General features: G+C 44.8%; 1 protein-coding gene across 1 annotated transcript in view; it reads left to right on the plus strand.

Annotated features, from left to right (window-relative positions):
- The first annotated feature begins 1,346 nt into the window (after positions 1-1,346).
- CPB2 (carboxypeptidase B2) overlaps positions 1,347-13,912 on the plus strand; it is a 64,604-nt gene continuing 52,038 nt past the window's right edge. Inside the window, exon 1 of the mRNA XM_047756328.1 lies at positions 1,347-2,103. Coding sequence (XP_047612284.1) covers positions 2,030-2,103 — 74 coding nt within the window. The 5' untranslated portion in view covers positions 1,347-2,029. The remainder of the gene's footprint in view (positions 2,104-13,912) is intronic.

Genomic DNA, 13,912 nt, shown 5'->3' on the forward strand with positions numbered 1-13,912 from the left:
ATAGGTTGCAGCTGCAGCTCAGATTCAGTCCCTGGCCTGGACACTTCCATATGCCCATGGCTGTGGCCATAAAAGGAAAAACCTACAATGAGGTACCACCTCACACTTGTCAGAATGGCCATTATTATTTTTGTCTTTTTAGGGCCACTCCCATGGCATATGGAGGTTCCCAGGCTAGGGGTCCAATCGGAGCTGTTGCTGCCGGCCTGCACCACAGCCACAGCAATGCCAGATCCTTAGCCCACTGAGTGAGGCCAGGGATCGAACCCGCAACCTCATGGTTCCTAGTCGGATTCGTTTCCGCTGCGCCACAATGGGAAGTCCAGAATGGCCGTTGTTAATAAGTCTACAAATAACAAGTGCTGGAGAGGATGCGGAGAAAAGGGAATGCTTCCGCACTGTCAGTGGGAACATGTGTTGGTTCAACCACTGTGGGAAACGGTGTGGAGTTTCCTCAGAAAACTACATATTGAACAAACCCCGTGATCCAGCAATCCCATTCCTGGGTATATATCCAGACAAAACTATAATTCAAAAAGATACATGGGCCCCGATGTTCATTGCAGCACTATTCACAATGGCCAAGACATGGAAGCAACCTAGATGTCCATCAAGAGATAAGTGGATTAGGAAGATGTGGTACATATACAATGGAATACGTCTCAGCCATAAAAAAGAACAAAATAAGGCCATTTGCAGCAACACGGATGCATCTAGAGATTTATCATACTAAGTGAAGTAAAGCAAAAAGAGAAAGACCATGTGATATCACTTAGATGTGGAATCTAAAACATGGCACAAATGAAACTATCTGCAAAAGAAAAACAGACTCACAGGCATAGAGAGCAGACTAGGGGTTGCCAAGGGGGAGGTGGAGGGGGAGTGGGATGGACAGGGAGTTGGGGGTTAGCAGATGCACTCTAGCGTGGATGAGCAACGGGGTCCTACTCCATAGCACAGGGAACTACATCCAGTCTCTCGGGATAGCCCACGATGGGAATGTTAAAAAAGAATGTATATATAAGTATAACTGAAGTACTTTGCTGTCCAGCAGAAAATGGCACAACATTGTAAATGAACGGTATCTGAACTGCAAAAAAAATGCACTTAGTGGAAATGTAGGGAGAGGACCTGGGCTCCCTTCACATACAGAGGTTGGATGAGGTCTCACACCAGAGCAAATGTTATTTGGTGCTAACTTCAGAATGACACGAGGTGGGCTTTGATTTAAACAGGGGCTCTTATGGTTGCCCTAAATAAACATGATTCGAATTGATCAGATTTTTTTTTTTTTTTTTTTAGGTCGGGACCTGTGGCATGTGGACGTTTCCCTGCTACGGGTCAAATCAGAACTGCAGCTGCCAGTCCATGCCACAGCCACATGGCATGGCCAGGGATCGAACCTGAGTCCTCACAGATACGGGTCGGGGTCGTTCATGCCGAACCATGATGGGAACTCCCCAGCCAGAATTTTTCACTTCTTCAAAGAGCTCCTGTTCTTTTATGGGTGGACCCCTCCTTCCACATGGACGAGGAAAGCTCTCTTTGCATGGAGATTCTATAATGGTCCAGACTAGCTCTCCTTCCCAGCCCTGTACCAGCAGTCAGTTTTGAAACACTCACCTTCTAGGTCTTCATCTAAGTTGAAAACGTTGAAAAAGACAAAGACCAGGGGAGACCTCAGCTGGACCCTACGGGAGACTCCGCTCTGCATGGGCTGGAATCTACTGATCAGCACTCTACGGCTCTGGTTCAACAAAGCAGACACGCTTGTGCTGTTTTACCAGCGTTTTCGTCTTGGCCTCATCTTCCCTGAGGAGTTAAATATTTTCTAGAGCGTCTAACCTGAGAACAGCTGTCACCCTGCTTTCTCTTTGGGGGTGGAAGTAGAAGAGAAGTCGATGGATCACAGCAAGCAGAGGGAACACGCCATTACATTTTAACCAGAGTGTAAAGACGGCTCTTAGGTCATCGGCTCTCCGGACCCTTCTCTTCAGAGAATTGTGGTTTATAGCAAATCACTGCTGGGATGAAGCTTTATAGCTTTGCAGTCCTGGTAGCCGCCGTTCTCCTCTGTGAGCAGGATGTCTTCGCGTTTCAGAGGTAACCCTGTCGAACCCTAGATGAGCGGGGTCCTTCCCCCTGCTCATTTGCCCCTCGTGAAACCCATTTTGTCCACTGGCCTGGGGGAGGTCAAGGTCAGGTCTTTCTGAAACATTCCATGTTGCCCTTCCAAATGGGAGATTCAGTGCAATAAGGATCTCACTAAATCCAGGCTCTTTCTTTTCTTTTCTGGCTCTAGTTTTATTACTGAGAAAACTCTGGATGATATGTATATTCAGTGACTATGAAAATGAAAGAAATAGACTCAATTAAAAAAACTAATTATTTACTTGTCAATACCACATGGTTTATATTTCTCCTGTCTTCACCTATGTGCTACATGGCTATGGATTATTTACTTTTCTCTTGTACATGCAACGTGGGAGGGGGCAGCGGGCAAAGGTATAGATGGATTGGAAAGGAGGTTTGGGTTGTGTCTGGGTGTTCAGCATGGAATAGGAAAGGAAGGATAGCTGTGTTTTAAAGAAGAAACACATGGAATTTCCCATTGTGGCTCAGTGGTTAACGAACCCAACTAGTATCCATGAGGTATCAGGTTCGATCCCTGGCCTCACTCAGTGGGTTAAAAATCCAGCGTTGCCATTGCCGTGAGCTGTGGTGTAGGTTGAAGATGCGAGGGCTTGGACCCCGAGTTGCTGTGGCAGCTCTGATTCGACCCCTAGCCTGGGAACCTCCATCTGCTTCGGGTGCAGCCCTAAAAAGACAAAAAGAAAAAGAAAAGCGATAAAGAAGACACACATGAACATGTCTAATTCTTTTTTTTTTTCTAATTCTCATTTGTCTCTGGAGAGTGGTTCCCTTAGGCTTTTCTACTATAAGCCCCTTGAAAGCACACAAAGGAACTCATGCTCTAGCATATACAAAACTTGATGTAAATAGTTCGTCCGTATTGTATTACCGTAATTGATTAGCTCGTCAATTTGGGGGCTTTTCAAAATTGATATTGCTTCCTTTTGGAATGATCTTCTCCCTCCCACACACTTTGTTTTGCTTCTATGATCTTTTTCTCCTCCAAGTATCTCTGAGACAGATTCCTTACCCTGTGTCAGGGGGTGGCTAAGAGGGAAAGGACGTATCAGGAGCAGGGAAAATTCCACCAAAGTAACTGAACTGAAAGAGCCGTAAGACAGCATTTAAGAAAATAGAGATTGACTTGTGAGCCGGAAGCTGTGTTTGCACATCATTACTAAGCTAATTATAGTCGGTTGATTCTTTGTTGTTCCAGATGGTCGTCAAGGGTCTAGCCACAAATTCCATCACCATGTGACTAGAACTGACATGGGAATCAAATTGCTCGGATAATTGGTGACTTACGTCTCTATGCATTATCCGTAAATCAGATGGCTATGATTTCTAAGGTTCTTGCGAGTTCTAATATCCTATTACTTGATGATTGGCTGTAAGTAAGGGTAAAGGAGAGGGGGGGAGAACAACTGATTTCAATGTGTCTAACCTGGCTACTGTAGACAACGGCAGTGTCATTGCCAGAGAGGGAAGGAGGAGGAAGTGCATGATTATTTAGCAAGGGTGATGTCCCCGGCACTGGGCTAGGCACTTAGGAATGTTCCCCTGTTACATTCTCACAATCCTCCACTCCAGGGATCTTTCCCAACACTTTACAGAGGAGAAAAACCAGCCTCAGGAAGAATAAATCATTGGCCCCCAAATCAAAGAGTACGTGGAGAGTTCGGATTCAACTCCATTTTTGCCTCACTCCAGCCCTTTTCACAGCACAGCACTGCCTCTAAAAATTACAGAAATTAGGAAGAGATCCAATCTGAAGGGCGGTCAGACTTCGTCACAGGGAGTTGGCAGAGAAGGCAGCCAGTCTGGAAGGTAGCCTAGAAGAGAGGCCAGGGCTGGAGGGCCAGGTTCAAGGTCCTCCCCTGTGTATGGCCGGTTCAGAAGGTGGCCTCAGTGCCGGCCAGCCCAAGTATCATCACAGCTGGCTGTGTCCAAGCTTAGTGGGCTCACCTACAAACCACCATCTGGATCATATAGTGAACCTTAAGCTTGATGAGATAACCACTAGCAAGATATACAAAAGCTTGACCATGTGGCTGCAAAAATGAATAAGCTTACAAGAGTTCAGTAGGACTAAACGGTATGCAAATAAAGGAAATGCATGGAAAGGAAATAGTAAAGAAATGAATGAGGAAAATTCCCTCATGCTTGACTCTTCTATTTTTGGCTTCAGCATGTACTTTGAAGTCTGTTTGATACCTTTTCTTGAAGAGAGGGATGCGACTATGTCTATATTATAGTCAAATCATATCATATTGAAGATATTTCATACTTTGTGCATATCGTGATGGTCCCCATGTATTAGGAGAGGGGGTACCACAGCTTCGTGGGCAGAAGCAGATCTGATTCCTAGGTCCCATTCCTCGCCTAGAAATAAAATCACAAACTCTTCTTTCTGTGAGTAAAAATAATTTTTTTTCCCCACCAAATGTTTCTGAGCATTGCCTTTCCAGGAATTGCCTATTACTGAAGCTAAAAGAAAAAAATCTAATTTTATTCAGGGTGACAGACGTTGATGAATTATTTTCTGGGGGCAAAAAAGATGACGCCTCCTAAAAAGAGCTGAGGGCCTGGCTTTTTCCTAAAGCTGTTCTGTTATTGTTTTCTGTCCTGATCATTTTCCTAATACCTCTTTGTGTTCAGGCACTCTCTTAGTGGCTGATTGATAGGTGCATTTTGATAGATCTCATCCGTAAAACACCCTGGAACAAGAACAAAACAAGTTTTAAAGGCATAAATACCATATGCCAAAGAGAAAGGCAACCAAAAAAAAAAAAAAGTCTCTGTATTCACTTGCTTCTAAAGGCCAAATACCATAAAGGGTAAATGTAAAATACTAGTGAGAATCTTATAAACAGTCATTAATTGCATTGCTCTGATTACCAAAGCGCAGCCAGTCAGCGAGGCTATTTATTTGGAAAGAGGACATGAGAAAAAGTAGGAAGGAGGAAAAGGAATTGGAGGATGGAGGAGGGTTGAGGATAGAGGGCTTTTGAATTAATAGACCAGGAAGTGTTCCTTCTGTTGCCTTCATATACTATCAGCCACCTGGAGACAAGCGCATTGGCTTTCGCTTAGCTCCCACTAATTATGTATTATTTTCATCTTAGAGAATGGGGTACTAGTGCCTTTAAAATGCTGCAATGCATACAACAAAATGCAGCCTTGGGCTATGTTCCATTGTTCGGAGGCATCTCACCAGCTTTTTAAATTCAAAAACAGTCTTTCAGAGCAAGTGTGAACCGTCCACCAGAGCAGGGGACAGAGCTTGATGAGCACAGTCATGTTCTTAGAGGGGAAGCCGCGGAGGAAATGCTGCCTGGGTATTAAAAGCTCAGGAGCCGGGGAGCTGAGGAGCACCCTCAGGTCTGCCATTTATCAGCCGTGCGGTCCTAAGCAATCGGAGTCTGAGCCTCGGTTTCCTTTTTGTTTAAGGTGACTTGTTGTTTCACTGTGCTTGTGCTTTTCACTCTGTTTTTGATGCAGTCTCCCCACCCCCATCCCCGCCCCAAATAGTTATTGGGTAAATGCTGTAACTCTATCCCTTTAGAGATGTCATCAAAACTCGTCTTTATGTTTCATCTTCCATTGCCCCAACATATTCTATGTGGCAAAGCAATCTTCCTCTGCTCTTGCATGGAAAGTTAGAGAATTCCGTGGCTTTCTCACCTGCTCTTAAGTAACTGGTAGTCCTTTGGGTCATGCTGAAAAGCAAACCTCAATTCAGAAGCTAGAATGTCAAGTCCAACCAAGACATTATTCAAAGATCTCAATCTTGGCAGGAAAGTGACTCCTTACACACACTCACACTCACCCCCCCCCCCATACACCCCTGACTCCTTTTCCCATTAGTCCTTTCCTTGGATTTTACCTTCTTAGAGATTTCTAAGATTCCCTTGCTGGGCAATTCTCCAGACCAGGATACACGTGTCTCTTTCTAGGTGGTCACTTGGGGCTCCATCTTTCATTTTAAGAATCGTGCCTTCACCTGGGCTCTGGCTGCTGTGACACATATTGGATGGCGTCTGAGCTCTAGCTATACAGCATGAGGGGGTTATCCTTTTGATTTTAATGACTAATCTAGTTAATTGCAGGCCAGCCCCTGGAGGTTTAATCAGGAACAAGTCAGGCACCTGTCCTTGTGTGGATAAAATTGAGGAAAAAGGCTTAGATTCACCCATTATCCTCCCTGCTAGGCTGACTTAAAGGACGTAACACCTGCGTGGGGACTTGGGAACACTTGCTGCAAAGAAACATCTTCAGGAATCCTTCCCCTCTCTCCCCTTAGATCCAGGGACCCCCCTCTTGCCTCCCACTCCCCAAACGATGTCCCCCTGCCTGGGTCAGGGGGCTCTTTCCAGCTCAGGTTCCTCCTTTCAACGATGGCACTGAATTTGGTGCAAGGAAGACAGGCTTGTATCAACGGGCAGAAAATGGGAACAGGGAGCTCATGCTCTGAGGGCACCTCCTCCCCTGCCAAGGGAGGGAAGTCAGGGAATTTCAGGCTTAGGAGGCAGACAGTCCCCAGCGAGGGAGGGGGCGGAGATTTCCAGGGGCAGCCAGGCATGCGCAGTCTTCCATGCTCCTTTGCACAGGGCACACGTTGTGCCAGCAGAGTACAAATTCCCAGCTCAAGGCAGAGATCTTAGCCAGCTAATGAAGCAAGGGTAACTCTAGACACCTCCAGGTTTCATCCTGCGTAGGCATGTTCCTGTGCTCCAGTCAGAGCCGGTCCGCGGAGGGTGACTGCTGTCTAGCTCTCCAAGCACAGCTGCAAAGCCTCTCTTGCCGACAAGGTACTTTTGAAACAAACGCAATGATAAATCGAGGCAAGGAAAGCAGTGACCCTTAGCCTCCTTTGCCCACGATCTTGGATCTAGCTGGTTCAGTCTGGTTTTGTTGTGGGCCTCTGTGGCACCCCGTTGACAAAACACAACTAACCTGCCTGGTTAAAACCAGTTTTTGTGCCTGGGGCCAGGATGGTATAATATCAGACTGACCCCGGGAGCGCATTATTTGATTCTGTGGTGTTGGCACTTTAGTCAAACTTGAGAAAGGAAGAGTCCATCTCGCCACGATTTGAACTTGGACACAGTATTGTATTTTATGGTAAATGTATATCCCCGTAATTTTATTCCTCCACATTTTTATATTTCCTTTTTTTTTTTTCTCCTTAAGAAAGATCTGTTTGGATCACACATTTTTTACCTTTACATTTTCTTTCTCCTTCTGTTGACTAACTTTGGTACTTGCTTGTCCTTTTAACGCATGAGAAAAACACCCAAGCATCTCATCTTCTAGTCAACCCAGAACTTCCTTTATGTGGAATTGAATAATGCCTCTATTTGAATAATGAAGAACTTGTTGCTTTGTAAGGTATTGTATTTCACTGTGAGCTTAACTTGCTAGGAAATTCATCCTAAAATTACATTGACAGAATTATACAAATTCCCCTTCCTTTTTAAAAAAATCGAGTATAGTTGATTTACAAGATTGTGATAGTTTTAGATGTATAGCAAAGTAATTCGTTATACATATTTTTTCATATTGTTTTCCATTATAGGTTATTAAAGATATTGAATATAGTTTCCTGTGCTATATAGTAAATCTTTGTTGCTTATCTATTTTATACATAGTAGTGTGTATGTGTTAATCCCATCCTCATCATTTATCCCACCTATCTCCCTCTTTCCCCTTTGGTAACCACAATTTTGCTATGTCTTCAAGTCTGCTTGTGTTTTGTAAATAAATTCATCAATATAATTTTTAAGATTCCACATATAAATGATTTTATATAATGTCTTTCTCTGACTTACTTCACTCAATATGATAATCTTTAGGTCCACCCATGTTGCTGCAAATGGCAATATTTCATTCTTTTTTTTATCTTTTTGCCTTTTCCAGGGCTGCTCCCACGGCATATGGATGTTCCCAGGCTAGGGGTCCAGTCGGAGCTGTAGTTGCCAGTCTATGCCAGAACCATAGTAACATGGGATCCAAGCCTCGTCTGCGACCCACACCACAGCTCACAGCGGTGCTGAATCCTTAACCCACTGAGCAAGGCCAGGGATCGAACCCGAAACCTCATGGTTCCTAGTAAGATTTGTTAACCACTGAGCCACAATGGAACTCCCAATATTTCATTCTTTTTTAGGGCCGAGTAATATTTCATTTTATATATGTACAACATCTTCCTTATCCACTCCTCTGTTGATGGACATTTAGGTTGCTTCCATATCTTGGCTATTGTAAACAGTGCTGCTGTGAACATTGGGATGCATGTATCTTTTCGAATTAGAGTTTTCAACTTTTCCAGTTATATGCCCAGGAGTAGGATCATATGGTAACTCTATTTTTATTTTCTCTAAGGAAACTTCATACTCTTTTCTATAGTGATTGAACCAATTTATGCTCCCACCAACAGTGTAGGAAGGTTCCCTTTTCTCCATACCCTCACTAGCATTTATCATTTGTAGACTTTCATAAGAGCCATTCTGACTGGTGTGAGGTGATACCTTGTTGTAGTTTTGATTTGCATTTCTCTAGTAATTAGCAATATTGAGTGTTGAAGAAAATTAATCAGTTGATCTAAGAAAGAAATGGAAAATTTTATTTGAGCCAAATTGAGGATTATTACCCCAGACAGCATCTCAAGAACTCCAAGAACTATTCTACCCATTCAAAATCAAGGCGCAGTTAATATAAGCTTTTTGAGACAGAAGGCTATACATTAAATGATGTATTATTGACAGTTTACGCAATCTATATCTAAGTGTCATCGAGCTCCTTACAAAATCAAGAAGGAATCTTTTAAGTTATCCTCTTGTTGGTGCTAAGAGAACATTGCTCTTTATGGTTGAGCAGGTGTTTCTTCCAGTGAGGATAGTTTGGTTGATGCACAGTACACAATGCACAGTAGGGGGGAGAAGAGGCCAGAGGACAAAGAAAATCTTTTTTTTTTTGGCTTTTTTTTTTTGGCTTTTTTAGGGCCGCACCCATGGCATATGGAGGTTCCCAGGCTAGGGGTCGAATCGGAGCTGTAGCCACCAGCCTACACCACAGCCACAGCAATGCCAGATCCAAGCTGCATCTGCAACCTGCACCACAGCTCATGGCAATGCCGGATCCTTAACCCACTGAGTAGGCCAGGGATCGAAACTGCATCCTCATGGATGCTAGTCAGATTCATTTCCACTGACCCACTAAGGGAACTCCTAAAGAAAATCTTTATGTTTAATTTTTCTTGTCTTGCCATAAGATATGAGTTTTATTTCCTATGAACATCTTTTCATGTGCTTGCTGGCCATCTGTATGTCTTTGAAGAAATGTCTATTCAGGTTTTCTCCCCTTTCTTTGATTGGGTTGTTTATTTATTTATTTAGTTATTTATTTGCCTTTGCTTTTTAGGGCCCCACCTGTGGCATATGGAGGTTCCCAGGCTAGGGATCAAATTGGAGCTTCCACTGCCAGCCCATGCCACAGCCACAGCAACGTGGGGATCTGAGCCGACCAAGTCTGCGAACTACACCACAGCTCCCTGCAACACCAGATCCCTGACCCACTGAGGGTCAAAACCCGCATCCTCATGGATAGGATTCGCGTCTGCTGTGCCACAACAGGAACTCTCTGGGCTGTTTTTTTTTTGGTTTTTTTTTGACATTGAGTTGTCAGGTGCATGGTTTGCAAATATTTTCTCCCATTCCATTGGCTGTATTTTCATCTTGTTGATAGTTTTGTTTGCTGTGCAAAACCTGTTAAGTTTGATTAGGTCCCATTTTTTTTATCTTTACCTTTCTTTCTTTTGCCTCGAGAGGGTGATCTAAGAAAATATTGCTTTCATTTATATCAGAGAGGGTTTTGCCTGTGTTCTCTTCTTGGAGTTTTGTAGTGTCATGTCTTATATGTAAGCCTTTAAGCCATTTTCAGTTTGGTTTTATATATGGTGTGAGGGAGTGTTTTAACGTCATTGATTTACATGAGGCTGTCCAGCTTTCCCAACACCACTTGCTGACTAGGCTGTCTTTTCTCCACTGTATATTTATGCCTCCTTTGTCAAAGATTAACTCATCATAGGTGTGTGGGTTTATTTCTGGGCCTTGTCTTCTATTCCATTGACCTGTATGTCTGTTTTTGTGACAGCACCAGGCTGTTTTGATTACTATAACTTTGTAGTATTGTCTAAAACCTGGAAGGATGATGCCTCCAGCTTTGTTCTTTTTCCTTAAGATAAATCCTCACTTGGCTTTGAAAGAACTCTTTGAGTTTGTCGCTCAAATTCCCAAAATGATACCCAGTTTTTAAGACCCTCAATGATCAGGTCCTAGGCTGCCCATTCATCCAGCTCCTATTTCCTGGTACATCCCAGCATGAGCCCTTATTCCTGCCCACCTGGGTCACGTGCCAGTCCTCGAGCTCCGATTTTGTTTTTCCACTTACGCACCAGCTCTTATACCACTTCCTCTCTAATTCATTTATCAAAGTTTTACCTGTCTTATCTGGCCATCCACTCGCTACTCACCTGTCAAATCCTACCTATCTCAAGAGCCCAGCTCAGAATGTCTCCATTCTAGGACAAAAGTCACTTCTGACTTTATATTCTTGTAGGAGAGTATTTTTACCGCTCATCTGGTACTTGTCATGGTTTATGTCACATAAAGCAGGCATTTGTATCTGCTGCGGGTTAGTTTCCCCAGGAGGCAGATTCTAAGATAGAGATTTGCATGTAGGGAGTTTGATGGACAGATATCTTAGGATCAGCTTTTGTGGAGAAATGAGCAGAGGAGGAACTGAACTGTGATGCAGTCACAGCAAAGGCCTCAGCTATACCTACGGGGAGCCCTGAAAGCTGGGTTGTCCTTGCAGAGTTGTCCCAAGTTGGGGCAACAGAGTTGGCCTTTATGACCCATACTTATTAGTCATCGGGTGTGGAGTCACCTGGGAGAGGATGACGGCCCTCTGCAGTCAAGTGAACGTCCTGGTAAAGGGCATGACTGAGAGCTGCCAGCGCTCACAGAAACTGGGGAAATGAATGTTCACTCCTGGATGAAGATCCAGGCTCAAAACATGGCATCTCCTGGAGACCAGCCCTTGTACCCCTTTGGGGTTCACATTGGTCTCTTCGCCTGAAGGATTCATACAGAAGGAACTTTTGGGGGTTAACTCTAGCCCTCTACAGCTATGGCTAGTCTTGAGATGGTGCCCAGTACTCAGCATCCCCCTTCTCTGTCATCTGTTCTGGTTTCCCCTCTCTAGCACCTGTCCTGGTCCAGGTGGCTTACTTGCTGAGATGACCCAGACCTTCCACCTCAAGGGTCCAAGCCCACAGTTACAGTGGCCTCTTGGGTCATGGCTCCTACACTCATCTACACGCATCAGTGTTGGACAAGAGAGTCTCACAGAAAGCCTAAGCGTATCATCTGCATGTCAAATGCATTCTTCCCTGCACCTTGACAGTGTGAGATCAGCCCCCAGTGTCCTCTGATGACCGAGATCAACTACTCTGTCCAGCATGATAATACCTCTCCTCCCACATGATCTGTTAGCACAAGGAAATGAAATTGACTGGGTAGCAGCAGTGGCTTTCAGCTTAGTGGGACTCCTCTTATGCCTTGTGGAAGTTTTTCTCCTCTGGAAACCAGAACTTTTAAACTTACAGAGCCCATATTTGTAGACTAAAAGTACACACTCCCCAGGTAGAGCTCTTGGAATGGTGGTAAATGGAGCTGATGGCTCCAGCTTGTTTCCTGAAACCATGTCTTCTATCCAATGAGGACGTAGCATCATAGAATGACTTTTGATTTAAAGTAAAAACAAACAGACAAACAAGAAACAGAGTTCCCATCATGGCGCAGTGGAAAGGAACCTGACTAGGAAGCATGAGGTTGCAGGTTCAATCCCTGGCCTCGCTCAGTGGGTTAAGGATCTGGCGTTGCCGTGAGCTGTGGTGTAGGTCACAGACACAGCTTGGATCTGGCGTGGCTGTGGCTGTGGCCAATTCAATCCCTAAACTGGGAACCTCCATATGCCATGGGTGTGGCCCTAAAAAGCAAAACAAAACAAACAAACAAACAAAAAGAAGTAGATACTGGAGGATGTTGCTCCTTTCCAAACCAGCACCTCAGCTGATGCTTCAACAAGTCATACTAGTTACTGTTTTAGGCTAGCAGCTTCTCAGTGGTGTGAAATGTGATAAGCCCAGTGGATCTCACTGTTATGTATCCATTTCTGCTCCTTCCTTATTGTGTAGTAGATCCCTTGATCTGATACAGTGTTGGGGGGATTTGCTGTCAGTAGATCAAACACTGTGTTAGCCCTGGTGCGTCGATGCTGGCCGAGACCTTGTTGGCAAGAGAGGCAAACCCAGACCCAGGGTAGAAGGGGACTGATGTAGTCAGTTTGTCACCAAGTTTTGTGTGATCTCAAGACATGCTGCTGGTTGATGGGCTCCCTTTTTCCCTCTTTTGCCTCAAGCTGGACATTTGGCAGCAGCTGAATCTCGATCAGTCTTGCTGAGTAGAAGTCCATGCTGCTCGACTGCAATTTCTACTGCAGCTTCATTCCAGTCATCATGGCTATTCTGTTCATGTGCCCTTTGTGCCAGCACAGGGGTGGTGGTTGACAGAGGCTGGCTGACATTTTATTTACACAGTTGTCTGGTGCCTATTCTGTTGTGGCTGCTCCCTGCTAGGCGTTGCCATATGAATCAAAGATCCTCATGCGTTCTTCCTACTCCCATAGTTGCATCTATACGCTTTTTCCACGGAGCTCTTTGTCCTCAGTCTGCCAGTATTTCCTTCTCCAGGAAACGGGGAGGGGACAAGAGGAGGCTGGGGTGCCATGAACCGTGATCCACATGAAGCCCCAGTGGAGGAGAAAGGGAAGGAAGGAAAGTGGAAGGTCTGAGATTGTTGTGCACCTTCTAGGAAAGTTTTCACAAAGCTGAGAGATAGTCCTTGACCAGTGTCATCCATCAGAAGAGTCTTCATCTTCCAGAAATGAGCCTGCCCAAGTATCTTCACCGCGATCAGTTATCTGTTGGGAGAAGCCAGGGGGGAAACATGGCCTTAGCGCTGCCTTAGGGGCAGATTTTCAGCAGAGCCTCTGCGCCTTCCCTCAACTGCACATCTTTCAGCGGAGAGCTGAGAGGCAACCATCGAAACCATAAGCCTCCACTCGCTGGTCCTCTATAGGTGACAAGCGTTGGTACGAGTCGAAAGAGAAGCACTGGTCCAACAGCAGTGGATGACACAAGGGCCACCTGCTCATGCGCCTCACATGTGTCCCCTGGCCCTGATCATGTGTGATCTCAGATGGACCACTTCCGCCTTATCATGACTTGCCTGTGGGCCCACCCAACCTCAGGACCTGAAGAATGTATTCATTTCCTATTGCTGCTGCCACAAATTACTGCAAATTTATGGCTTAAAAACCTCACAAATTTCTTGTCTTACACCTCTTAGTTCAGAAATTAAAAATGGGTCTCACTGGACTAAAATCAAGGTGTTACCCAGGGCTGCGTTCTTTCTTGGAGGGGAGAGTCCCCTTTTCCTTGCTTTTTTCTAGCTTCTAGAGGCCACCCTCAATCTGTGCTGTACTGTCCCTTCATCTTCAAAGCCAGCAGAGGCAAAGCGAGTCCTTTTCACATTGAATCACTCTGACCCCTTCTTCAGTGAAATCTTCCTCTGCCTCACTCTCTACCATCCTTCTCTGTCTTTAAGGATCTTTGTCAGGAGTTCCCATCACGGTGCAATGGTTAACGAATCTG

This window comes from Phacochoerus africanus, chromosome 13 (genome assembly GCF_016906955.1).
Source record: "Phacochoerus africanus isolate WHEZ1 chromosome 13, ROS_Pafr_v1, whole genome shotgun sequence".
In the NCBI taxonomy this organism is placed as follows: Eukaryota; Metazoa; Chordata; class Mammalia; order Artiodactyla; family Suidae; genus Phacochoerus; species Phacochoerus africanus.